Source organism: Leucoraja erinacea, chromosome 2 (assembly GCF_028641065.1).
Source record: "Leucoraja erinacea ecotype New England chromosome 2, Leri_hhj_1, whole genome shotgun sequence".
In the NCBI taxonomy this organism is placed as follows: Eukaryota; Metazoa; Chordata; class Chondrichthyes; order Rajiformes; family Rajidae; genus Leucoraja; species Leucoraja erinaceus.
The window spans coordinates 132,925,670-132,953,088 of NC_073378.1; the positions used below are offsets into that span (position 1 = coordinate 132,925,670).

The following is a 27,419-nucleotide window of genomic DNA, read 5'->3' on the forward strand; positions in this document are numbered from 1 at the left end:
GCCCAGTTGCACTTACCCCCATCATCACCAAGTGCTTCGAGAGGCTGGTCCTGGCACACCTCAAAAGCTGCCTACCCCCCACACTGGATCCCTATCAGTTTGCCTACCGCAAGAACAGGAGTACGGAGGATGCCATCTCAACGGCACTTCACTCCGCCCTCTCCCACCTTGACAACAGAGACACTTATGTAAGAATGCTGTTCATCGATTACAGCTCAGCATTCAACACCATTATTCCATCAAAACTGATCACCAAACTCGGTAACCTGGGCATCGACCCCTCCCTCTGCAACTGGATACTGGACTTTCTAACCAACAGACCCCAGTCTGTGAGGTTAGACAAGCACACCTCTTCAACCCTCACCCTGAACACCGGCGTTCCTCAGGGCTGTGTGCTGAGCCCCCTCCTCTACTCCCTCTTCACCTATGACTGCACACCTGTACATGGTACTAACACCATCATCAAGTATGCAGATGATACAACGGTGATTGGCCTCATCAGCAACAACGATGAGCTGGCCTACAGGGAGGAGGTCCAGCACTTAGCAGCATGGTGCGCTGACAACAACCTGGCCCTTAACTCCAAGAAGACCAAGGAGCTCATTGTAGACTTCAGGAAGTCCAGAGGCGGCACACACACCCCCATCCACATTAACGGGACGGAGGTGGAACGTGTTTCTAGCTTCAGGTTCCTGGGAGTCAACATCTCCGATGACCTCTCTTGGACCCACAATACCTCTACTCTGATCAAGAAGGCTCATCAGCGTCTCTTCTTCCTGAGGAGACTGAAGAAGGTCCATCTGTCTCCTCAGATCCTGGTGAACTTCTACCGCTGCACCATCGAGAGCATCCTTACCAACTGCATCACAGTATGGTATGGCAACTGCTCTGTCTCCGACCGGAAGGCACTGCAGAGGGTGGTGAAAATTGCCCAACGCATCACCGGTTCCACGCTCCCCTCCATTGAGTCTGTCCAAAGCAAGCGCTGTCTGCGGAGGGCGCTCAGCATCGCCAAGGACTGCTCTCACCCCAACCATGGACTGTTTACCCTCCTACCATCCGGGAGGCGCTACAGGTCTCTCCGTTGCCGAACCAGCAGGTCGAGGAACAGCTTCTTTCCGGCGGCTGTCACTCTACTAAACAACGTACCTCGGTGACTGCCAATCACCCCCCCCCCCCCCCCCCCCCCCCCCCCCCCCCCCCCCCCCCGGACACTTTTTTTTTTTTTTTTATTCAAATCGTTTGCTATGTCGCTCTTCAAGGGAGATGCTAAATGCATTTCGTTGTCTCTGTACTGTGCACTGACAATGACAATTAAAATTGAATCTAAATCTGAATCTGAATGTGATCAGTTCCTTAGAAAGCCTCAGCATTACATCCCTGTTTTTACGTTGTAGCCCTCTCAAAATAAATGCTAGCATAGCATTTGCCTTCCTTATTACCGATTAAACTTGCCAATTAACATTTTGGCAATCCTGCATCAGCATTCCCAAGTCCCTTTGCACCTCCGATTTCTGAATTCTCTCCCCATTTAGAAAATAGTCTACGCCTTTATTCCAATTACCCAAATCCATGAATCCACACTTTGCTACGCTGTATTCCGTTTGCCACTTCTCAGCCGACTCTCAACTTGACCAGGTCCTTCTGCAGAGTCCTGCTTTCTCCACATTATCTACATTTCCTGCTATTTACTTCCCCAAAGAATTCCAACAGGTTTGTCAGGCAAGATCTCCCTTTCACAAAACCTTTGTCAGATCAATGCCGTGTAGCACCGGTTCCTTCCAGAAGGATACGCTTTCAAAGTGAATCTACAAAGATAATCAGTGAATGAATATAAGAAAAAAAGCAAAGTGCTGGAGGAACTCAGTGGGTCAGGTAGCATCAGTGGAGGGAATGGACAGATGATGTTTTCAGTCTGCATGAAGGGTTCTGACTTGAAACATCATCTGCCTTTTCCTCCACAGATGTCACCTGATGGCTGAGTTTCTCCTGCACTTTGCGTTTTGTTCAAGACTACATCATCTAGTGTATTTTGTGAACACGAGGAATAAACTTACTGAGCCTCATTCTCACACATCTACTTTCGGCAGCACAGAAAAACAAAAAATCCAATACAGTTATTTTCACCCAATCAGTCAAAAATTAATTGATGGAAGGTGTTGCCCACAGTACAATTGGTAGCAGCTACTCACAAATAACCTGCTCAGCAATGCCCATTTGGGGGTATTGACATTTAGCTCCAGATTTCATTATAGTTCTGATCTAAACATGGATCAACATGTATCAAAGAATATATTCCCGAGATGAGGTGAGAATGATTGCCTTTGATATCATGGTAGCATTTGACTTTGTGGCATCAGGTATCATAGTAAACTGAAATGAATGGCATGTAAGGGAATACTCTGAGGTGGTGAGAGCTATACCCATGCACAAAGAAAGATGGTTGCCATAATTGGAAACCAATCACTGTATGAATTCCTAAGGGCAATGTTAAAGACACAAATATCTTCAGCTGCTTCATGAACGACCATTGTTTCACCATAAAACCTGAAGTGGGGTTGTTCGCCCACCAAACTACTTTTCAAAGAGAGCGTAGAATGCATTGAGCTCAGACCTGAATTGGCTTTGTTGGAATGTAGTCACCAGTGCATTTCTTGATGAAACCAGTGAGTTTACTTTGGAGTCACGTGAGTGACTACATGAAGAGACCCCGTCCAGGCGCACACGCGTCATATCGTCAGACGCATAGCGACTGCGACCGCGTTGGGAGGAGCAGAGCCCTCCAAGCGGTGAGTGACAGAAAACCTGAAGGTATGTACTTTTACTTTCACTTTCAGGCCATTTTTCTTTCGTGACGACCGTGTGCTGGGAATCAGGCGTCTAATTATGGAGAAAAGTGGGAAAAATAAAGGGAAGCGCACCGCAGCTAGAACTCAAGAGGATAGTGTCTGAGAGTAGCGGGGGCCCTGTTAAAAAGTCGACTGCTAAAACGGGAGAGAAAACATAGAAACATAGAAAATAGGTGCAGGAGTAGGTCATTCGACCCTTCGAGCCTGCACCGCCATACAATATGATCATGGCTGATCATCCAACTCAGTATCCTGCACCTGCCTTCACTCCATACCCCCTGATCCCTTTAGCCACAAGGGCCACATCTAACTCCCTCTTAAATATAGCCAACAAACTGGCCTCAACTACCTTCTGTGTCAGAGAATTCCAGAGATTCACCACTCTCTGTGTGAAAAATGTTTTCCTCATCTCGGTCCTAAAAGATTTCCTCCTTATCCTTAAACTGTGACCCCTTGTTCTGGACTTCCCCAACATCGGAAACAATCTTCCTGCATCTAGCCTGTCCAACCCCTTAAGAATTTTGTAAGTTTCTATAAGATCCTCCCTCAATCTTCTAAATTCTAGCGAGTACAAACCGAGTCTATCCAGTCTTTCTTCATATGAAAGTCCTGACATCCCAGGAATCAGTCTGGTGAACCTTCTCTGTACTCCCTCTATGGCAAGAATGTCTTTCCTCAGATTAGGAGACCAAAACTGTACGCAATACTGCAGGTGTGGTCTCACCAAGACCCTGTACAACTGCAGTAGAACCTCCCTGCTCCTATACTCAAATCCTTTCGCTATGAAAGCTAACAAACCATTTGCTTTCTTCACTGCCTGCTGCACCTGCATGCCTACTTTTAATGACTGGTGTACCATGACACCCAGGTCACGTTGCATCTCCCCCTTTCCTAATCGGCCACCATTCAGATAATAGTCTACTTTCCTGTTTTTGCCACCAAACATTTATCCACATTATATTGCATCTGCCATGCATTTGCCCACTCACCCAGCCTATCCAAGTCACCTTGCAGCCTGCTAGCATCCTCCTCACAGCTAACACTGCCTCCCAGCTTCGTGTCATCCGCAAAGATGGAGATGTTGCATTCAATTCCCTCTTCCAAATCATTAATATACATCGTAAATAGCTGGGGTCCCAGCACTGAGCCTTGCGGTACCCCTCTAGTCACTGCCTGCCATTGTGAAAAGGACCCGTTTACTCCTACTCTTTGCTTCCTGTCTGCCAGCCAGTTCTCTATCCACATCAATACTGAACCCCCAATACCGTGTGCTTTACGTTTGTATACTAATCTCTTATGTGGGACCTTGTTGAAAGCCTTCTGAAAGTCCAGATATAACACATCCACTGGTTCTCCCTTATCCACTCTACTAGTTACATCCTCGAAAAATTCTATAAGATTCGTCAGACATGATTTACCTTTCATAAATCTATGCTGACTTTGTCCAATGATTTCACCACTTTCCAAATGTGCTGCTATCCCATCTTTAATAACTGATTCTAGCAGTTTCCCCACTACCGATGTTAGACTAACTGGTCTGTAATTCCCCATTTTCTCTCTCCCTCCCTTTTTTAAAAAGTGGGGTTACATTAGCTACCCTCCAATCCTCAGGAACTACTCCAGAATGTAAAGAGTTTTGAAAAATGATCACTAATGCATCCACTATTTCTGGGGCTACTTCCTTAAGTACTCTGGGATGCAGCCTATCTGGCCCTGGGGATTTATCGGCCTTTAATCCATTCAATTTACCTAACACCACTTCCCGGCTAACCTGGATTTCACTCTGTTCCTCCATCTCATTTGACCCCCTGTCCCCTGCTATTTCCGGCAGATTATTTATGTCTTCCTTAGTGAAGACAGAACCAAAGTAGTTATTCAATTGGCCTGCCATGTCCTTGTTCCCCATGACCAATTCACCTGTTTCTGACTGCAAGGGACCTATATTTGTTTTAACTAATCTTTTTCTCTTCACATATCTATAAAAGCTTTTGCAGTCAGTTTTTATGTTCCCTGCCAGTTTTCTTTCATAATCTATTTCCCCCTTCCTAATTAAGCCCTTTGTCCTCCTCTGCTGGACTGAATTTCTCCCAGTCCTCTGGTAGGCTGCTTTTTCTGGCTAATTTGTACTCTTCATCTTTTGTTTTGATACTATCCCTGATTTCCCTTGTTATTCACGGATGCACTACCTTCCCTGATTTATTTTTTTGCCAAACTGGGATGAACAATTGTTGTAGTTCATCCATGCAGTCTTTAAATGCCTTCCATTGCATATCCACCATCAACCCATTAAGAATCAATTGCCAGTCTATCTTGGCCAATTCACGTCTCATACCCTCAAAGCTACCTTTCTTTAAGTTCAGGAACCTTGTTTCTGACTTAACAATGTCACTCTCCATCCTAATGGAGAACTCAACCATATTATGGTCACTCTTGCCCAAGGGGCCACGCACAACAAGACTGCTAACTAACCCTTCCTCAGTACTCAATACCCAATCTAGAATAGCCTGCTCTCTCGTTGGTTCCTCTACATGTTGGTTTAGAAAACTATCCCGCATACATTCCAAGAAATCCTCTTCTTCAGCACCCTTGCCAATTTGATTCACCCAATCTATATGTAGATTGAAGTCACCCATTATAACTGTTTTACCTTTGTTGCACGCATTTCTAATTTCCTGTTTGATGCCATCCCCAACTCCACTACTACTGTTAGGTGGCCTGTACACAACTCCCACTCGAGTTTTCTGCCCCTTAGTGTTTCGCAGCTCTACCCATATCGATTCCACATCCTCCAAGCTAATGTCCTTCCTTCCTATTGTGTTAATCTGCTCTCTAACCAGCAACGCTACCCGACCTCCTTTCCCTTTCTTTCTATCCCGCCTGAATATTGAATATCCCTGGAAGTTCAGCTCCCAGCCTTGGTCACCCTGGAGCCATGTCTCCGTGATCGCAACTATATCATAGTCATTAATAGCTATCTGCACATTCAACTCATCCACCTTATTACGAATGCTCCTTGCATTGAGACACAAAGCCTTCAGGCTTATTTTTACAACACTCTTACCCCTTATACTATTATGTTGAAAAGTGGCCCTTTTTGATTTTTGCCCTGGATTTATCTGCCTGCCACATTTCACCTTACTACCTATTACTTCTACCCTCATTTTACACCCCGCTGTCTCTACGCTCACACATTTAAGAAACCCTTTCCCTTTAACTCCATCTTCAACTATCTCATTCGACACCCCACCCCCCTTATTCAGTTTAAAACCACCCGTGTAGCAGTGGCAAACCTACCTGCCAGAATGCTGGTCCCCCACCTGTTAAGATGCAATCCGTCCCTTTTGTACAGTTCCCCCTTATCCCAAAACAGATCCCAGTGATCTAAGAATCTCAATCCCTGCACCGGTTCCTCAGCCACACGTTCAGGTCCCGTATCTCCCTGTTCCTGCTCTCGCCAGCACGAGGAACTGGAAGCAAACTGGAGATAACAACCCTGGAGGTCCTGCTTTTCAGCATTTTTCCGAGCTCTCTAAAGTCACATTGCAGACTATTCATCCCTTTCTTTCCAACATCGTTTGTGACAACATGCACTACCACTTCCGGCTGTTCACCTTCGCCCTTGAGGATTTTCTGCACTCTGTCCGTGACATCCTGGATCCTGGCACCAGGAAGGTAGCACACCTTCCTCGAATGTTTCAAAAGTTCAGTTGAAACACCCACACGGTGTAAAGGCCGACAAGAAAACAAACAGGCCAATGGACCCGGATGAGTCGGAACCGGGGGTCATGTCAGACCGGGTTTCACAATTGAAATTCCTCATGGGGAAAATGATATACAAAGGCAAACTCCACAAGGGGTACAGATACCGCGGGCCTACAGGAGAGCCAGTGTATGGATCACCCAGGAGAGGTCCTGGGAAACGTTGGCCTACAAGTGAGCCAGCACCTGAAATGCCTTATGAAGAAGAATATATGTGTTGGCCTAGCAGAGAGCCAGCACCAGAAATGTTTGAAGAAAGACAATACAGACGTTGGTCTACAGGCCAAAAAAGGGCTGCCAGAGTATAGATCTATGGAAGAGCCTGTAATACCACAAAAAGGGTTTACTAAGCGTAGGCCTATAAGAGAGCCAGCACACGAAACACCTGAAGATGAAATACCAGGTGAACCCCATTATGAGGAGGAATATCCAGAAGATTCTAACAATGAATCATATGAGGACCAGAGCCCAATAACACAGCTCAAAGTACCAGGTCTGCCCCAAACATTCTCAAGTCCTAGACACAAGGGACAACCTTTGCCAGAGGAAATAGCAGCAAGTATAAATTACCTGCTTTCCCATCACTTAGAAGAACTAACGATGGATGAGACTATTATAACATATGAAATCCCGCAGAATTGCGCACTGCTAGCAGTCCCAGCACTAAACAGTGAAATATGGGGTTATTTGGGCACCGCAGTCCGCGCACAAGAAATGAGATTACAGCGGGTACTGAGATTAATGGGGTCAGGCATTACGGCGTTTGACAAAGACCTGGAAGAAGGAAATGTGACACCGTCACAACAGGATGTTTTGCGACTAATGTGTAATGCACACTTTGAAATAAACTGTATTCGTAAAAGTGCGATAAGAACTATCATACATCCTAAGTTTGCAGGGCTCTGTAAACCATCTAATATACAATTGCCGAACTTACTCTTTGGAGAAGATCTAGCCAAAAAGCTGAAAGTCCTGAATGAAGAGGCAAAAACCGTGGGCATGATAAAACCACCGATGTTTGGCAGATCAGTTTGAAGGCAATATCCATACCGAAGGGTGGCTGTAGCTGGTGAAGGAACAAGTCGCTCGTACCCGTATACGCGTTATTGGCGCGCTGCTCCAGTACGTGGAGGACATGGCATTCCCACACGGGGCAAGGTACAAAAGGTGACACCAGCAAACCTTGAGGCAGGTGGTTCTGGTTCTGAAAGAAACACATCAGATGTTTCACATTCACAAATTGGGGGAAGGTTACAATTCTTCCTAAAAGAATGGCGAAAAATAACATCTGATGCATTTATACTATGCAGTATTATGGGGTTCAGAATTGAATTCTACCCACATTTAAATCCTCCTACTCAACATGTTCCTAAACGAATACATGTTTTCTCTAAAGAAGAGAATAGAAACATTCAAGCAGTACTTGACATATTGAGTAAAAAAGGGGTTATTGAAAAAAGGGTCTATCAAAACCACCAATTTATATCTAGTATTTTTTTCTAGACCAAAAAAGGATGGTGGCTGTAGAATCATTCTAGATCTAACAAGTCTTAACCCTTTTGTGCAGTATAAACATTTCAAAATGGAGACATTTACTAATGCTTTGCAGCTAATTTCAACAGAATGCTATATGGCAAGCATAGATCTGCAAGATGCATATTACTCTGTGGCTGTGCATTGTAATGATCGTAGCTATTTGAAATTTAACTGGATGAATCAATAATGGCAATTCAAAACATTGTCTAATGGATTACTCTCAGCCCCTAGACTGTTTACAAAATTGTTAAAACCAGTCTTAGCATTGTTAAGAGCCCAGGGCCATTTGATAATGGCTTATTTGGATGACATTTTAATTGTGGGGGACACCCACATTTCAAAATCTGGGCTTCCTAATACATCCAGATAAATCTAGACTGTCTCCAAATAAAACAATTGATTACTTGGGGTTCACTATTAATTCAGAACACATGATAGTGACTTTACCCAAGGACAAATAGTTGCAGCTAATTGAGGGTTGTATCAAACTAATTACAGAACATCAACCATCAATTAGGAAAGTGGCAAGCCCACTGGGCAAACTGATTGCTTCCTTTCCAGCTGTACAGTTTGGTCCACTGCATTATCAGCAACTGCAGCGAGCAAAGGTACAAGCATTAAAAATATATTTGGGGCATTTTGATAGGCCCATACAACCATCAAAAACAGCAATTGATGATATACAATGGTGGATTAAGAGTGTTCCCTATTCTTCCAGAAAAATTCTGGTTGAATCACCAGCTATCATTCTACAGACTGATGCAAGTGCGCTAGGTTAGGGTGATGCTGATACCATTTCCAGCTGTGGAGGTAGATGGAATGTGGAAGAGGAGCCTTTGCTCGAAGCATATGGAATTAACTATCTAGAATTATTAAGTACATTTCATGGGCTTAAAGCTTTTTGCTCTAATGTACAAAATCTGCATGTGCAGGTTCAGATTGACAACACTACGGCAGTAGCATATGTCAATCATATGGGTGGAATCAAGTCAGAAGCTTGTGGCGGATTGGCAAACACTATCTGGCACTGGTGTATTATTAGAACCATTTGGCTTTCGGCAATTTACCTCCAAGGTAAACTCAATATAATTGCAGACAGTAGGTCATGAAAATGTAATGACAATACAGAATGGATGTTAAACCTGAACATTTTCTATAACATTGTTCAAAAATTTGGAAAGCCAGAAATTAATTGTTTGCATCCAGACTGAACCATCAATTACCTCAATATGTTTAATAGGAACCAGATCCAGGTGCAACAGCGGTGGATGCATTCTCGCTAAATTGGGGTGGAATGTTTTTATATGCATTTCCTCCCTTGTCTACAAAAGATTAAGCAAGATTATGCTTCAGGATTGTTGGTGGTCCCAGATTGGCCTACACAACCATGGTATCCACTAGTGTTAAAAATGGTGACAGAACCTCTAATGCATATTCCAAGACAAGAAAACCTACTCGTGCACCCTGTAACTGGTGATTTTCATCCTTCACATGATCGTATTGATTTGTTGATTTGCAGATTCGAAAAAGGCCATATGTCGGAAGAGGACTATCAGATCGCACTGTGGATGTAATTGCAGGAGCCTGGAGGGATAGAACCCAGAAGCAGTACATTTCTTACATTAAGAAATGGGAGGAGTTTTTCTCAAGACAAAACATTTCATACAACACTGCAGACATTTCAGATGTTTTAGAATTTCTGTCAACATTACATTTTTATGTAAATTTAAATTATAGTGCGATCAACACTGCAAGGAGTGCCCTCTCGGCATATTTATGGAGAGCATCTGAACAACAGGTTCTAGGATCACACCCCTTGGTCTGTAGATACATGAAGGGAATTTTCAATGCTAAACCTCCCAGACCCAGATATACAGAAATCTGGAATGTGAGAGATGTACTCATGTTACTTCAGGAATAGAGTCCCATTTCAAATTTGTCTTTGGACAAAATTACCATGCAAGTAGTCATGTTAATGGCATTAGTTTCAGCACAAAGAGTACAGACATTACACACATTACGTATAGACAGAATGGGAATGACAACAGAGGAAATTACATTCTATGTCTATGACTTACTCAAACAGAGCAGACCAGGAGTCACGGGGTGTAAATTGGTCTTTACAGCATATCCTGCGGATTCATGACTATGTGTAGTGACACAATAAAAATGTTACATTGAGGCCACCAAGGACTTAAGAGGTACAGAATCAGCATTATTTATCAGCCATAAAAAAGCACATAAGAACGTGTCAGTACAAACTACTTCCAGATAGCTGAAGCAGGTGCTGTTGGATGTAGGACTTGATACTGACAAATTTAAATCTCATTTCACAGCGCGGCGGCAACATCGGTGGCCAAGGATTTGGACGTTCCAATAGACCATATCCTCGCGGCCGCAGGATGGGCAAATGAAAGGATGTTTTACAAGTATTACCATAAAGAAATTGCAGACCCTGGTGTATTTGGTGGTACTGTTTTGGATTCAGTATTAAATGTTCCCCAGTGATAAAAAAGGGGACCAAAAATGTTTTATGATAAATAAAAACCATTAACTGATTACTTCAATGTTATGGTTCCATGTGATTGGTTGTTTTTCACTCATATAGAGTCAATCAATGCAGTGAGACGCCTGGATTGAATCTACGGTCTGAAATCACAGAAGCTTTAAAACCTTCACGTAGTCACTCATGTGACTCCGAAGTAAAATAGTAAGAGTAAACGAGAACTTACCAGTTTGAAGTTTGATCCTTATTTTATGAGGAGTTACGTTGAGGGACTATGTGCCCTCTGCTCCCACCCTAATAAAGATCAAAGGTAAGTTATGTTTGTCTCACGTAGCTTACTATTATGCTTCGATAACTATCATCTGTGATTTCACACCACTGCTTTGAAGATTGACGCGTGTGCGCCTGGACGGGGTCTTTTCACGTAGTCCCTCAACGTAACTCCTCATAAAATAAAGATCAAACTTCAAACTGGTAAGTTCTCGTTTAATCTTACTATTACTGATATAAATTCATTTAGGCTAGGTGAAGTGTCTATTGACTCAAGCAGTCATGAAGCAGACCTTGAATCTCCTTGGAAGAAAAGACCAGGACAAATCAGGGCCGGTAACAGATGACATAACATAGGATGGTTCCCATAGGCCGATTGTTGGCTAGGGACAGTGTGATCTCAAGGCAGATACATTGTTGCAAACTGGAACTGGTTCCACCTTTTAATGGAGGGAGGTGGGAGGGGAGTGTTGTATAATATTAGTTACCTAAAATTAGAGAACTATACTCAATATCCGACTAATAAAGGCCAATCGGCGAAAGCCTTCAACCACCCTATGTACCTGTGACCCCGTTTTCAGAGAACCATGTACCTGCACTCCCAGGGTCCTACCATAAACTGTGAAGGTGCTGCCATTGTTTGACTTCCTGAAATGTAACACCTTGCCCTTATCCGCATTAAACTCCCTTAGCCATTCCTCAGCTCACTTGCCCAATTGATCAAGATCTTGCTGTAATATCTGATAACCATCTTCACTATCTATGATACCACTCACGTTAGTGTCATTTACAAACTTACTAATATTGCCTTCTAACTTTTCATCCAAATTGTTGATATTAACCACAAATTGGCTCAGCACAGATGCCTGCAGCACATCACTAGTCGCAGGCTTCCAGTCCGAAAAACAACCCTCTACCAACACTATTTACTTTGGTCTTTAGAGATAAAGCGCGGAAACAGGCCCTTCGGCCCACCGAGTCCACACCGACCATTAGCCATGCTTCAAGAAGCCCTTGCTTTCCCTCTCTCTCCATCCCCTCTCCCTTCCCTGTTCTACCAGTCTAACTGTCTCCGACTACATTTTATCTCTGTACCGCCCACTCCCCTGACAGTCTGAAGAAGGGTCGCGACCCGAAATGTCATCCATTCCTTCTCTACCTGTCCCACTGAGTTACTCCAGAATTTTGTGTCTATCTCCGAACATCAGCCAATTCTCTATCCGGTTGACTAGCTTTCCCTGGATCTCATGCAATCTAACCTTCTAGAGTTGCCGACCATGCGGAACCTTAACAAATGCTTTGCTGTGGTAAATGTTAGCTGTATATGTTAATAAATTCATCTGATTGAATAATAGAAAATAGGAATAAATTAATTTTCTGCTGGAGAGGCTGTTGTATGTTGCCACAGGAATAGGTTTGGGGTCACAACTGTTCAATCTATATCAATGAACGGATCAAATTTATTGAGATATGAAGCTGGTTGGTACTGTCGGAAATTTTGAAGCTTCCATTTTATGTGACCTGTTCTAGAATCTACGGAACATTGGAAGATGCCAACAGGTGAGATCAGGGTGGTAACAGCAGGGAAGGAGAAAACACTATCATTTGCAGGTGTGTGCAGAGTCTGATACTCGTCCATTGAGGGGTTATCGAAATTGAAATCCCCACAAAGAATATTGAACACACTTTCTCCTTGCACCCTGTGGCAGTCCTGCATTGATCCAACCCATGATGCGGCTGAGTTAGCTTCGGTAACGGGAGCCTGGTTGTGGGTCTCGTCGTCAGCTGGGGCCTCGGCAACAATGGAGCCTTGGAGGCCTCGGCGGCAACGGGAGCTTCGGCAGCAATGGAAACATCGGTGGCGGTGGAGCATGGGGGAAGGGGAAGACAATGGAGGACCCGGCATGCGGGGACCGCCGCGAAGAACAATGGAGGGCCCAGCATGGGGAGACCGCCGTGAGGGACGGTGGGGGAATAAAGGGGGACCCGGGGTGGGGGAGGGGGGGGGGGGGAGCACTGTTGTTTTAGAATCCTCTGCCCAGGGGATAAGCCTGCATTTGTTTGTTTATTTGTTTGTTCGTTCCGGTTTAGGCGCTGTGCACACGGCAGCCAGCCATCAGTCGCTTGTCCTTTTCTTGTTTTTCAATTTTAATTTCAAGTTTTTGTGTATCTTGTGTGTTGTGACTGTTGGCAGACCAATTTCCCTCCGGGGCTGAATAAGGTTTATCATATATGGCTGTCCTCTGAAAGAAAGAAGCACGGACTTGAAACCTAATACGCGCTCACTCTACTACATGACAGTTGTCACCACATTTAATTGTAAAACATTGAGCTGGCCTGTAAGAGATGCAAATAATGGGTCAGTCATAAGCAAGTGGGACTAGCTTGGTCAAGCAAATTGTTTGGTACGGACAGGTTGAGCCAGAACCTGAGCTCTGTGATTATAACATCTTTCTTTTACACTTGACACTTTCGCCTTGCAATATTAGTTGCATGTAGCATTCCAGATTAAGTTTCTGGTCAATAGTATCCATCAGGATACAGATTGTTTTTGATTTAGGGAAAATAACACCGCTGAAAGTCAAGAGCATGTGATCAAAGACCGTCTTGTTAGACGGCCATTCCCATGTTACGGTGTATCATTTACTTTCTGCTTATTTGAGATATTTGTTATATCTTGTCAGATGAAGGTATGTAATGTAATTGGGAATTCAGAGAAACCTCTTTACCCAAAGAGTGGTTATAGTGTGGTGTCATTGGGGGTGAATGAGGCAAATAGCATTGGTAGTTCATGGGAAGCTGGACAAGCTAAGAGAGGAGAAGGGAATAGTGTGTTTCATTGATAAATTTCATTTTCTGAGAACTTTTAAAGGAAACACAACACTGTCATCAGCGATTAATATTTTTATTAAGAAAAAATGATAAAGCCAGTGATGATGGTTGGACCAAGAATGCTAGCCTGTAGAACTCTTGCAGTAACTTCCTATGGTTGGAAGAAGATTGATCTTCAAAAACTACAATCATTCATCTTCCATTGTGCTGGGAATGGCTCCTGCCAATGCAGATCTTCCCTTCAATTATTTTCACATTCAGATTTACTAGGGCTCCTCAGTGTCAGTTTTAGCCACAGTCCGAATTTGATTTCGGCTGAATGTAAGATTCTTACTGTTGTGGCTAATTATCTTGCTTTCAGAAAAAACTATTTTCTAGCTTTTGAGAATAAGCTGTGGTGGGTTCATAGTTTGCTAGTTGGTGGTATGGATAACTATCGAGGAAATAACAGTTATTTGTACTTTTTATTAACAGGCCACAGCTTACCAGGTGAGGTTGAAGAGTTGGAAAATTATTTATTCGATGAGTCTTATGGAGATGATGAGGTGTTTCTACCGAATCCTGCTGCACGCCGTAAGTACTAAAAACATAGAAGTCCAAGGTGTTATGTGCTATTGAACATGCCATTCATGTGGAAAACCTTTCTTTCGTATGCTCCAAGAGTTTGAAAGGTTGCAAAAAAGGGAGATCTACCATTTGTTGGAAGGTCAGGGATTAGAAAGGGAAAGGTCTGTGCTGATTGATAAATTGAGGAGCAGAAATGAGTATGGTGGGGTGACAGGGTGAGGGTTGACTGCAGAACAGTAGAGTTTGAGGTCACTTATCCCACCACTAGGGTAAAGGCCCTCTGTCCTACTTCAGCACCCCCACTCCTACCACTCGGTCCTCAGCATAACAATCCCACTCCTTGACTACCATGCCTACTGACCGACTGTCAAGTAAATCCCAATCAACTCGAGTGGTCGAGTGGTTGCGCCATAGAGTGTGGCAGCCTTGCCTGCATCTGTTCGTTCTTCACCATTTAAATTTTTTTTTAGTTTGTTAAAATGTTTTATTCTGGAGGCCTTTTAGTCTTTTTATGTGGGGGGAAGGGGGAAACTGTTTTTCCCAGTCCCTACCTGGGCGAGGATGCGTCCTTCCTCCAAGCTGCATCTTATCCCCCTCCTCGCGGCCTACCACCTGGATTGGCACGGCCTTTCTTGCTGGGACCGGCCAGAGCTTCGAGCTGCAGCTTCAGCGGTGGTGCAGCACTGAGGTACCATCGCGGAGCGGGCAAAGCCTTACCCGGGTTGCTGTGTGGAGGTCCGGAGGGCCGACTTTAACATCTTGGAGCTGTGGTTGCAGATCTTCCAGCCGCGGGCGGCGCTGACTTTAAACATCGTGGAGCATGGGATCTTTTGCTGCGATCATCAGTGTTGGAGCTCCGACTTTGGGAGCCGCGGTCTCCGGTAGGAAGCGGCCATTTTCGGAACTCCAAGCCGCTGAGAGCGTTCTTCCGACGCCGGAGTTTCATCAGCCGGCGAGAGGGCCTGAAACATTGGGCTGCCGTAGCGGCGACTGCGGAGGCCTCAATAGGCCCCGACCATGGGTTAACAGAGGAAGTGGACTGAACTTTGGTGTCTTCCCTCACAGTGGGAACCGTTGATCCCGCTGTGGGGGAATATTTTTTTATGTTTAATGTTAAATTTCGATAATGTGTTTATTTTATTTGTGTGCTGCAATGACAACTCAAATTTCATTACACCAATTGGTGTGTGTTGCAATAAATGTCCTTTGTCCATGTCCTTTGTTATCAACCTTTCTCTGATCACGTCCTGCTCTCCGTGATTCCAAGCAGTTACCTCTCTTAGCCGATTGACCCACTGCTGTCAAATACACCAAATATCCCACACTCCCCTCCTACCATGCCATACCTAACCTTTCAGTAGGCAGCTCTTATCCCCAATCCATAGGTGACTTCTGTGATCAACCCTGGATCAGACCCTGGCCTCTGAATTGCTGAAGAACATGTATATTGTAGTGGCCTGGTCAAGGTCAGGAAAAGACCGGACGCCAGGCGGACTCAAAAGAAGCTTTTTAATTCCAACAGTTCAAGAACACACACCGACACTCTTATCTCTACCCCTCGGGAGTCGATCGGTAAACCCCGTGGCAGACCAACGCCCCTGTCCCTCAATCGTTGAGGGGGATGATCCAAGGAGTGGCCTACCCCCCAGGGACCGCCACAGGACCCCCCCCCCCCAAGTACCCGAGGTACGAAACGGATAGGACGGCGTACACGACGGCCAGACCGGGTGCACACTACGCTCGGACCCGGAACAGGCGCCTGATCAACAAGTGCGGGGTAGGAAGTAACCAAAGGAGGAGGTACCCTAGACAGAGGTCGCCCTCGCTTACGGGGCAGTGCTACCAGCGCCGGCCGATCGATATTGATATGTGCCGGCTTCAACCGCGCAACTGAAACAGTCACCCGCCGACCCCCCATGTCCAGGACGAACGTCGACGAGCCCTGTTCCAAGACCCGGAATGGCGCGTGCACGTGTCGTTGCACCTTGGCGGTCTGGCACGGGATGCAAGTGCGCGCCCAATGTCCAACCTCCTTCCACAGCCCGTGCCACATAAAGCAGGAGGCTACCAGGGCCGTTGTTGCCCTGATGGAGGGATGCGCAAGACCATGGAGCACCTCAAACACCCTGCGCCGCCAGGCGATTGGCACGATGGGTCGCTGAACTCCAGAGGAGACATCGCACAACAGCGTGGTACCCCCAGGACCACAGACAACGTCCTCCAACTGCAGGCCCGAAACTGCTGTACGATAGGCAGCCATCTCCTCGTCGACCAGCTGAGCGGTTGCCAGGTCGGAATAGTTGATCCCCTCACCGACTTGGAGAACAGCGTGGACTGCAGGTCTTGATAAGGCATCGGCCACCCTGTTAAATTTGCCCTCAACGAACCAGATGGATGTGGTGTACTCGGACACATACGCCAACTGCCTCTGCTGCCGGGCAGACCACGGGTCTGATACCTTGGCGAACGCGAAGGTTAGTGGCTTGTGGTCCGTGAATGCAGTAAATGGTCTCCCCTCCAGAAAATAGCGGAAATGGCGTACGGCGAGATATAGGGCAAGGAGCTCATGGTCGAAGGCGCTGTAACGACGCTGTGGTCCACTGAGATGCCTGCTGAAGAAGGCAAGTGGCCGCCAGTAACCCTCAATGAGCTGCTCTAACACTGCCCCAACCGCAATCTCCGGAGCATCCACCGTCAAGGCGGTCGTGGCATCCTCTCGTGGGTGGACGAGCATTCTGGCCTCAGCCAGTGCCTGCTTAGCCCTCTCAAATGATAGTGTTGCTTACGGACCAATCAACCTCCCTGCGATGACCAGCAATCAGGTGGAAAAGCGGATGCATGATCGCAGCCGCTGACGGCAGGAAGGGGTGATAGAAAGTGACCATTCCCACGAATTCCTGCAGGCCCCTAACTGTGGTCGGACGGGGGAACCTGCGAATAGCGTCCACCCTGGTCGGCAGAGGCACCACCCCTTGTGCAGTCACGCGGTGGCCGAGGAAGTTGATAGCCGTCACCCCGAAACAGCACTTGGACGCGTTTGTAGTTAAACCGAAATCACTGAGGCGCTGACAGTTGACAGAGGTGGGTGCAGTGCTCCTGCCGCAAGCGACTGGCCACGAGTATATTTTTTGCCTCCCCCAGGAGATCACGAGGTTCTTGGGGTGGAGAGGGGTGATAGCGGTATAAGGGGGAGGGTAGTGTCTTGTGTTCTGTGTCTTGTGTCTACTGTTTGTGGGTAAGTGTGTCTGTTTAGTGTTCAGCCATGAGAGAATGGCGGTGCGGGCTCGACGGACCTGGTGGTCTACTCTCGCACCTACTTTCTATGTTTCTATGAGTATGTCGTCCAGGTATACAAAACCAAAGTCCAATCCGCGGCACACGCAGTCCATGGCAAGCTGAAAGGCCTGCGCGGCGTTCTTCAACCCAAACAGCATCCGCACAAATTCGAAAAGACCAAATGGTGTGATAATGGCCGTCTTCGGGATATCGTCAGGGTGGACTGGAATTTGATTGTACCCTCGCACGAGGTCCACCTTGGAAAATACGGATGCCCCAGCCGGATGGGCATTGAAGTCCTGAATGTGCGGGACCGGATACCTGTCGGCGACGGTCGCATCATTCAGGCGCCGGTAATCGCCACATGGGCGCCAGCCCCCGTCCTTCTTAGGGACCATGTGGAGCGGTGAGGCCCATGGGCTATCGGAGGGACGCACGATGCCCATCGCCTCCATCTGGCGGAACTCCTCCCGAGCTAGACGGAGCTTGTCTGGGGCGAGACGACGTGCCCGGGCGTGCACAGGTGGGCCAGTAGTGGGGATATGGTGCTCCACCCCGTGCTTCGGGGTGGAGGAGTGGAAGTGGGGTTCGAGAATGCCAGGAAAATCTGCCAGGATACGCGCGAAATTCGCATCCACGGATGACAGGGGGCCATCAGGGCATACTACAGGATCACCAGTACGGAGGAAGACCGGCTCCAGCGTGAGAGTGCATCAGGCGCCGCCGCTTGACATCCACGAGCAGTGAATGGCCTCTAAGGAAGTCGGCGCCCAGCAGCGGCTGGGAAACGTCTGCAATGACGAACCTCCACGAAAACGAGTTGCGGCCAAAGTTGAGGGGAATGAGTGAAACCCGTAGGTGCGAATAGCACTCCCATTTGCCGCGGTGAGGAGTGGGCCTTGTTTGCCCGCCCGGATGTCAGTGATGGAGGGAGGCAGAACACTCACTTCCGCATCAGTGTCGACGAGGAAACGTCCCCCACTGTGGCGATCCCAAGCGAAAACGCGATGAATCGTGCCAGCCGCCGAAGGAATCGCTGACGACCGGCCCTTTAGTTTCCCGAGAACGAACAGGGTGGGCGACAAAGCCTGGCTGCAGCTCCCCAACGGCGATGATAATAACACCAACCAGCTTTGCTGGCGTCTGGTGAAACTGCAAGTCGATTTGGCTGGTTTGAACGCCAGCGACCTCTGCTGGCATTGGTTTGAACTGCAGGCTGGCCGTGCTGGAAGTACGTGCCTGCTGCTGAATGCGTAATGGCCGCCGGATTTTGCCGCGGGGGCCGACCGGGAGCAGTGGAGACGCGGTGGATAGCGGTCCCGACCTGCTCTGAATCTTCAAACGCCTCGGGAAGGACGTCCACTGCTTCCAGGTTGCGATGGCGAGAATTCCACAGCTCGTCGGCATGTTCACCCAGCGCCAGCATGTTGATAAACGGATCCCTGGCGAGCTGCATGCGAATGTCAGGAGGCAGCTGCTGCAGGTAGGCATATTTAAAGAGAAAGCACGGCTCATGGTCCCCCATTAGGGTGAGCATGTCTTCCAGGAGGGCAGACGGCTGGCGGTCGCCCAGGCCGTCCATTCTGAAAATGCAAGCTGCCCGCTGGGCATCACCCAGGCCAAACCTCCTGATGAGAAATACTTTAAGGCCAGTATATTTGTTTGCTACCGGGGGGGCCCTGAGGAAAGGCTTAACCCGCCTTGCGGTCAGTTGGTCAAGCGAGCCAACCACGTAAAAGTACTTAGTCTCATCCTGCGTGATACCTCTCACAGCAAATCTGCCTGCTGGAACCAGGTTTCGGGTTCTTCAGTCCATAGAGTTGGGAGCTTCAGCGCAACAGCGTTATTATCCATCACGACGCGTGATGAACGATGTCGGGGTCACCAGTGTAGTGGCCTGGTCAAGGTCAGGAAAAGACCGGACGCCAGGCGGATTCAAAAGAAGCTTTTTAATTCCAACAGTTCAAGAACACACACCAACACTCTTATCTCTACCCCTCGGGAGTCGACCGGTGAACCCCGTGGCAGACCAACGCCCCTGTCCCTCAATCGTCGAGGGGGATGATCCAAGGAGTGGCCTACCCCCCCAGGGACCGCCACAATATGATAAATATATATGGATGAGTTGGGCTGAATTGTCTGTTTCCGTGCTGCAGGATTCATGATGCACTGGGATATGTCCACAATTGCCTGAAATTTCTTGCACTCCTGGGCAAAGCTGTAGCTAAAGCAAGTTCTGAAGTTTCCACCTAGTTTAAGAAGACTGCTATCATCCCAGTGCCAAAGAAAAGCAAGGGTAGTATGCCTAATGACTACTGTCCAGCGACTCTGAAATCCACCAGCATGAAGTTTTTCAAGAGACCGATCCACTGCAGTTTGTCTATTGTTGCCACAGGTCCAGGCAGATGCCATCTACATGGGCCTACACGCATCGCTGGAACATCGGCATAACAAGGATAGCCAATATAATCAAAGATCAGTTCCACCCTGGTCATTCCTTCCTCTTCCATTGGCAGAAGATATAAAAGCTTGAAAGCACATACCTGTTGCCAGGACTAGAGAGTGTGTGCTCCAGGGAGAGGTTGAGTAGGCTGGGTCTCTATTCCATGGAAGGCAGGAGGTTAAGGGGTGATCTTATGGAGGTGCATAAGATCATGAGGAATAGATCGGATAGATACACAGAGTCTTTTGCCCAGAGAAGAGGAATCGAGGACTAGAGGACATAGGTTCAAGGTGAAGGGAAAAAGATTTAATAGGAATCCGAGGGGTAACTTTTTCACACAAAGGGTGGTGGGTGTATGGAACAAGCTGCCAGAGGAGGTAGTTGAGGCTGGGACTATCCCATTGTTTAAGAAACAGTTAGACAGGTACATGGATAGGACATGTTTGGAGGAATATGGACGAAGCACAGGCAAGTGGGCCTGTTTCCACACTGTATCTCTCTATGACTAGGTTCAAGAGCAGCTTCTTCCCTGCTGTTTTCAGTGTACTGAGCAATCCTCCCATAAGCTAAGGGTGTTGTCCCCATGTCCTTATGTTGTCTTCATTGCGGCCTTTGGACTTTTTCATCTGCACTTTCTCTGCAACTGTAATGCTATAATGTTGTCACATTGTATTCTGCACTCTGGTTATTTTTCTTTTTGTACTACCTGCTGTATATGACTTGATTGTACATGTGTATGAATATGATTTGACTGGATAGCATGCAAAACAAAGCATTTCACTGTGTCTTGGTACACATGATATAATAAAACAATACCAATACCAATAAAAAGTTATGATGCATGTTGATAGGAAGCTTTATGTGGCGCAAGCTTTATGTGGAGACAAGCCAAATTTCCTTCGGCTTCTAACGAAGTTGAGGTATTTTGATGTACAGTATATGGCCAGGTCTGCTTTTTTAGCTATAGTATCAATGTACTGGACCAAGACAAATTGTTGATGATATTTATGCCTCGGAATACCCAACTACTCCTGTTATTAGTCTGGTAAATATTATCTCAACTGCTTCCAATGCATGAACATAATTCCTTGAACTTTTTAAAAATTCATTTAGGGGATGTTGGTTTTGCATGCTATCAGCATTTAATTGCCCATCCATAATTGCTCGAGAGGGTGGTGGTGAGCCACCTTCTTGAACCACTGCTGTCCTTGAGGTGTGGTATACGCACAATGTTGTTCAAGAAGGAGTTCCAGGATTTTGACCCTGCGACAATGAAGGAATGGCAATATGTTTCCAATTTAGGATGGTCTGTAAATATAACAGCCTTGTCCAAATCATTGAACAGCTGGGTCACCAGCACGTATCCTTATGACAACCTCAAGTTCCCAAATCCAAAACAAAGCAATTATTCTCTTGGAGGAAAAATATTTAGCATGGGGCTCAGTTGCCCTCTTATTTACAGCTCAGAACAGAACTGACACAAAGAACATCTAATAGAGCAGTGGTGAGTTCCTCAAACAAGTCAGTTTATTCAAGTCCTTAATAATACTGTGAAATACTCTGAGAAAGCCCAAAGTGTTTTCAATGATTCACTACACCCACAGATTTTTTTTTATTTTCTCATGACACATTGGTTACACAGTATGTGGATTTTATATATTTGAAATAATTAAACAATGATCAACCTTCAACTTTCTGTTCAGCTTAATTAGAAAACCATTCTCCTATTTCTCTTGCAGATGGGTGTCCAAAAAAACTTTTCTTATCTCATGATTTGGTACCCTCAGCCTGCTTTACAATCTCCTATGTCTATCTTTATTCCAGCTAGCTATGCCGTAGCTCCACCTCCTAAATCTATCTATTGCCTCTCCTAGCACTTTGCTGGCTTTTTATCCCATTGTTTCCCCAGTATGTAAGCTGTTGGGTTAAACATATTACAATTTTCTTATAATCTCCAGACTTTCCTACATCAATTCCAAAGCTCATTTCAAAATAGCAGAGTACTTATAAAGATGCTCATAAAGACAGAATATTCAGTATACAATATCTTAAGGGCAATATATTGGAGATAACATGTCAGATTTATCTGAATAGTAATTTACATCTGCTTGTTCTTATCCCCAAACCTGTTGTCAATATCTTAACTTGCACCTAGTTTTATTAATCCATCACCCTGGAACGAGTAGTGATTCGATTCTAATACTGCCTTATTTTAATTATTCTTAAATAACATTTCCTGCAAACCCGCGCTTATCACATAATATGTCTCAAATGTATCTTACAATATTATTGTATGAAAAGAAGCAATATAATTTGCTTGAAAATAAATACAAAACTCTCTGCCTCCTCTGTCACACGATGGATGCTTTTTAATTAATTAAGCACTTACTCTCCGAAATGTTGTGCTACAACAAGATTTAAAAACATTAATTATTTTAATTTTAATAGGATATCCAACTTTTGGAGCCCAAGATTCAATGGATGATGAAGATAGCATGCCCTTTGAGGAGGCATACAGGTAGATGGGGTAAGAGCAAGAATGATAAAGACCTGTGAATAAAAAAAAGATTATGATGTGCCCATTATACAGATAAAAACAGGTAAATGGATATGCAGTTGGGCAAATGATATGCACAGATATTGTACTAGAAGTGTAGCACCTGCCAAAGTGAAGGTGGTATCAATCGGTGTGGGGTCTGTGTTTGAAACAGATGATATGGCATACAAATGCAAATACTTGAAACCTCCTCTTTGGTCAAGTCATGTTTATTATCATATGCACAAGTACATTGAAATACAGATACAATTAAATTCTTTCTTGTGGCAGCCATAATAGGGCACATAGCCTCAAAACAACATACAAAATCACAAATTATATGTAAATTATAAACAATTAACATCCATAATGTATGCATACATTAGACATAAATACAGGATCATTCAATGTATCTGCAAATTTCATATGCGACCTAATGCATGTAATGTTACTACAGTCCCATCATTTATCTTGCAGCCAGGATTTATATTGTATGTTCATTTGAAGCAGCATGCACTCATCTTTTGGACAGCTGCAAGCTACATTTCACAGCCTGCACACTTTGCCTGCAATTCAACCATGTAACCTACATCACCCAAATATTCACTGATTTTCACTAATACATTTCTCTCCATTTAGCTGGCCAAATATCTTTTAAATGTTGTTATTGCACCTGCATGAACTACTTACGTGTTCCATTTATATACCACCTTTATTGTGGCTAAAAGATTGGTTACGCAGTAATGTACTATAAAATGAATGTAACGTGGCTTTGATACAAGCTATTTCCAATCATGTTGAATATCTTTTAGTTGTCCTACATGTCCATGCTGCTATGCAACAGCTTCAGGTTGACAGGCTTGTGGTCAATAACAGCCCAGATCTTGAGAAGCCCACACAGCCACTTACTTGATCTGTCTGTTGTGTCTTCAGCCCTCTTGGAATAGAGGATATTGTGCTGTCTCTTCTACAGCATACAGTATATCAAATTATAGACAATAGGTGCAGAAGTAGGTTATTCAGCCCTTCCAGCCAGCACCGCCATTCAATATGATCATGACTGATCATCCCCAATCTGTACTCTGTTCCTGCCTTCTCCCCATATCATAGAAACATAGAAAATAGGTGCAGGAGTAGGCCATTCGGCCCTTCGAGCCTGCACTTCCATTCGATATGATCATGGCTGATCATCCAACTCAGTATCCCATCTCTGCCTTTTCTCCATACCCCCTGATCCCTTTAGCCACAAGGGCCACATCTAACTCCCTCTTAAATATAGCCAATGAACTGGCCTCAACTACCTTCTGTGGCAGAGAATTCCACAGATTCACCACTCTCTGTGTAAAAAATGATTTTCTCATCTTGGTCCTAAATGACTTCCCTCTTATCCTTAAACTGTGACCCCTAGTTCTGGACTTCCCTAACATTGGGAATAATCTTCCTGCATCTAGCCTATCAAACCCCTTAAGAATTTTGTAAGTTTCTATAAGATCCCCCCTCGATCTTCTAAATTCTAGCGAGTACAAGCCGAGTCTATCCAGTCTTTCTTCATATGAAAGTCCTGCCTTCCCAGGAATCAGTCTGGTGAACCTTCTCTGTACTCCCTCCATGGCAAGAATGTCTTTCCTCAGATTAGGAGACCAAAACTGTACGCAATACTCCAGGTGTGGTCTCACCAACTGCATTCCCTGATTCCGCTATCTTTAAGAGCCCTATCTAGCTTTCTCTTGAAAGTATCCAGAGAACCGGCCTCCACCTGAGGCAGAAAATTCCACAGACTCACAACTCTCTGTGAAAATGAGTTTCCTCATCTCCGTTCTAAATGGCTTAACCCTTATTCTTAAACTGTGCCCTCTGGTTCTGGACTCCGGCAACATCGGGAACATGTTTCCTGCCTCTAGCACTTCCAAACCCTTTATAATCTTATATGTTTCAATAAGATACCCTCTCATACTTCTAAATTCCAGAGTATATAAGCCCAGCCGCTCCATTCTCTCAGCATATGACAGTCCTGCCATCCCTGGAATTGCATTATATTGTATATTTCTCCGGCACTGATGGATGGCTGCCATTACCTATAATAGTTAATTTAAGGATCTTTGACATGAAACATTCACTATTTCTCTTGACACAGTTGAATGATATAGAAAATTTTGTTTTATGAATTTAGGCAAAATTGTCCTTGCAAGACTTAGTCCAGTCAAAGTAGTACCTTCACCCACCACCAATTGCAAAATAATTTATTTTACTGCAGTGAATTACAGCATGGTAACACCATACTAAAAGTCCTAAATAAATCCGTGGGAAAGTGGTGTAGCTTCTGCCATTAGAGAAAATTCATGATTTCCAGTGTCATTTGTAATATAAGCAGCAATTCAATTATCCAAAACCATGTTTTCATAATCTGTGAAAATGATGAACATTTTCACAGGTTAATATTATGAGTAACTTGCATGACTTAGCTTTTTGAATCAGAGAAAATAAACATTGTCTGATATCTTTGCATCCATGTGTCTGATACAAACAATGGCATCTAAACATAAAGTCAGAAGAAAGCAAGCATGAAAATTGGATAAAGCAGCAAAAGTAATACCTGGAATATTTAAGGTGGTGTCACCCAATCAAGATGAGAATAGACATAATTTACATTCGTTTTCACAACTATAATTTGGCTAGTGTTCTTCGTGAAATTTCAGGCAACATCACTCAACAGCACTACTGTCATCTATCTCCACCTGAGATCAATGTCCCCAACTTAGACCTGTAAAGGGCTGTCCCACTACGGCGACCTAATCTGCGAGTTTAGAAGAGTTTGCGCTCGACTCAAACTCGCAGCATGGTCGACACATGGTCCTAGGAGGTCCTATGAGGTCACTGGAACTCTCCTTCATGCTCGAGGGAAATTCCTGCATACTCGCAGCCTCAGCTAGGTCGCGGAAAAATTTTCAGCATGTTGAAAAATTTTCCACAAGTAAAGATTGGTCGGCATGGTTCTTTTTAACTCATAGTGCAGTGGAGTGGGGTTGCTATGTAGTTAAAGGCAGTTGAGGGCAGCTGTAGGCAATCTCCTTTGCTGACCGGGCATTTTAATTGGCTCATTGGAGTTTTCAGGATTAAGGAAAACTGACCGGTAGGTAAAATGCTCACTAAACTTTATTATAAATTGTCTGGCTTCTTAAAAGTGTCTCCACCTCCTTTTCCACCCCTTCTCCCCCCTTCTCTCCCCCTCCTCCACACTCTCTAAAGGACTTACCATACACTGTGCAGCCGTCTTTTACCTTCCTCTTCATCGTGGGTGTGAATTTCAGACAGCGCTCCCCCGATTTCCCTGGCCTCCTACTTTACGATGTGTTTGTGTGTGTGTGCGGTCGGTCGATCCAGCTCGCGGTTTCATCGCTGAAGGTCGATCCAGCTTGAGATTTTCCAGGCGAGTGCCCTCGAGCTTGAAGGTCGAAGATACTCGCAGATTAGGTCACCGCAGTGGGACAGCCGCTTAAAACACTCCAAACATCCATGTGCAGTCAATGGGAATACTCTTGCAAGCGCATCTTCTGGTGCTGCACCTGGTCTTGCAGATGCACCTGAATATATTGGTCAACTTCTCTGGTGCAGTGGGGAGATGTGTCTGTACTGGCATTAATTGACCATCAGTGATCTTCTATCCCCATTCTTCTGGTTTCAATTGTCGAGTCGTCTCTTTCCAGGTCTGAATCTAAAAGTATACTCACTGACTATGATACAGTGTAGCAGCAGATGTTGGCGGCAATGTCTGAGGCTCCACAAATGTGTTGCTTTGTGCCACCTTCTCACAGAAACGCTTGTAGCGCAGAGCATCTATACCTTCACCCTTCTTGCCATTAAAGATGTAGACTAGGGTTTTCTCTCCTGCATCAATGATATCTTTCTTTGCAGTACCCTCTTTTGTAAACAGGTCAGCAACTTGCTGGAAATCAACATTGTTCTGGACTTGCTTTAGGGCTTCTGCTTTGCCAACACCATAAAGTCTTGATGTTGTATCACATCCAAGCAATGCATGTACGAAGAGTAGTCTGGAACAGATTTTCTTTTCCATGATCTTCATTGTCTTCTTTATGTGTCATACCCTGTGCTTTTTGGTGTTGACTTTGGTTTCAGGTTTTATGAATAGCTCCTTCTTGATTGCATTTCCATGGTAGCACAACAGGATTAGCAGATCTGTATCAACATCACACATGAGATTGGTGTCAACAACCTTCGCTGACTCTACTGCTGTCTTGACGAGCATGATGTTTGCATCTCCTTTGGCAAGAAACGTTGTGCCCGCCCTCTCAAGGAAGGAACCCAGCATGTGAAGAAATCTTTGTTTGTTGACTCTGTTGACGAGAAACTAATTTTCCTTCAGATTCAGCGAAATCTCTCCAGTGAATATCACATTTGATCCCTTGGAGCTGCCAGTTAGTCTGCAGTGTGTAGCATCCTTGATGGCAGGCCCAACTTCATAACCATCGAAGACAATGGCTGCCTTTCCATACCGATTTGTCACATATGCAACATACATATGACAAATGCTCTCAACTAATGTAGATCATCACCAGTAGGGTCTGTCTGATCCTGTTTCACCATCTCCCAAAGGGCATCACCTAGTGCCGCTTTGTTTCTCTCTCTTGACAGCCCAACATTGTCAAATAACGGTGTGGGATGACTACAAAGCTCGTATTGAAACAAGGCTGCTGGATCTTCCTGATCTTCCCACTCTGCTGCTGGAAAAGCAACCGTGGATCGACCTGAACTGGATTTCCGCCAATGACAATGGTTGTCTTGATTTTTTCTTTGGACAGAGCACTCGTTCACATTTTTCCCCAACCA

The 27,419-nt window shown here is 45.3% G+C and overlaps 1 protein-coding gene across 4 annotated transcripts in view; it reads left to right on the forward strand.

Moving 5' to 3' along the window:
* The window catches only part of LOC129715783 (uncharacterized), a 337,613-nt gene that overhangs the window by 20,070 nt on the left and 290,124 nt on the right, over nucleotides 1-27,419 (forward strand). For all 4 annotated transcript variants that reach the window (XM_055665662.1, XM_055665654.1, XM_055665638.1 and 1 more), the window contains 2 exons: nucleotides 14,227-14,325; nucleotides 22,487-22,565. In XM_055665662.1, the coding sequence (XP_055521637.1) occupies nucleotides 14,227-14,325; nucleotides 22,487-22,565 (178 nt within the window). The remainder of the gene's footprint in view (nucleotides 1-14,226; nucleotides 14,326-22,486; nucleotides 22,566-27,419) is intronic.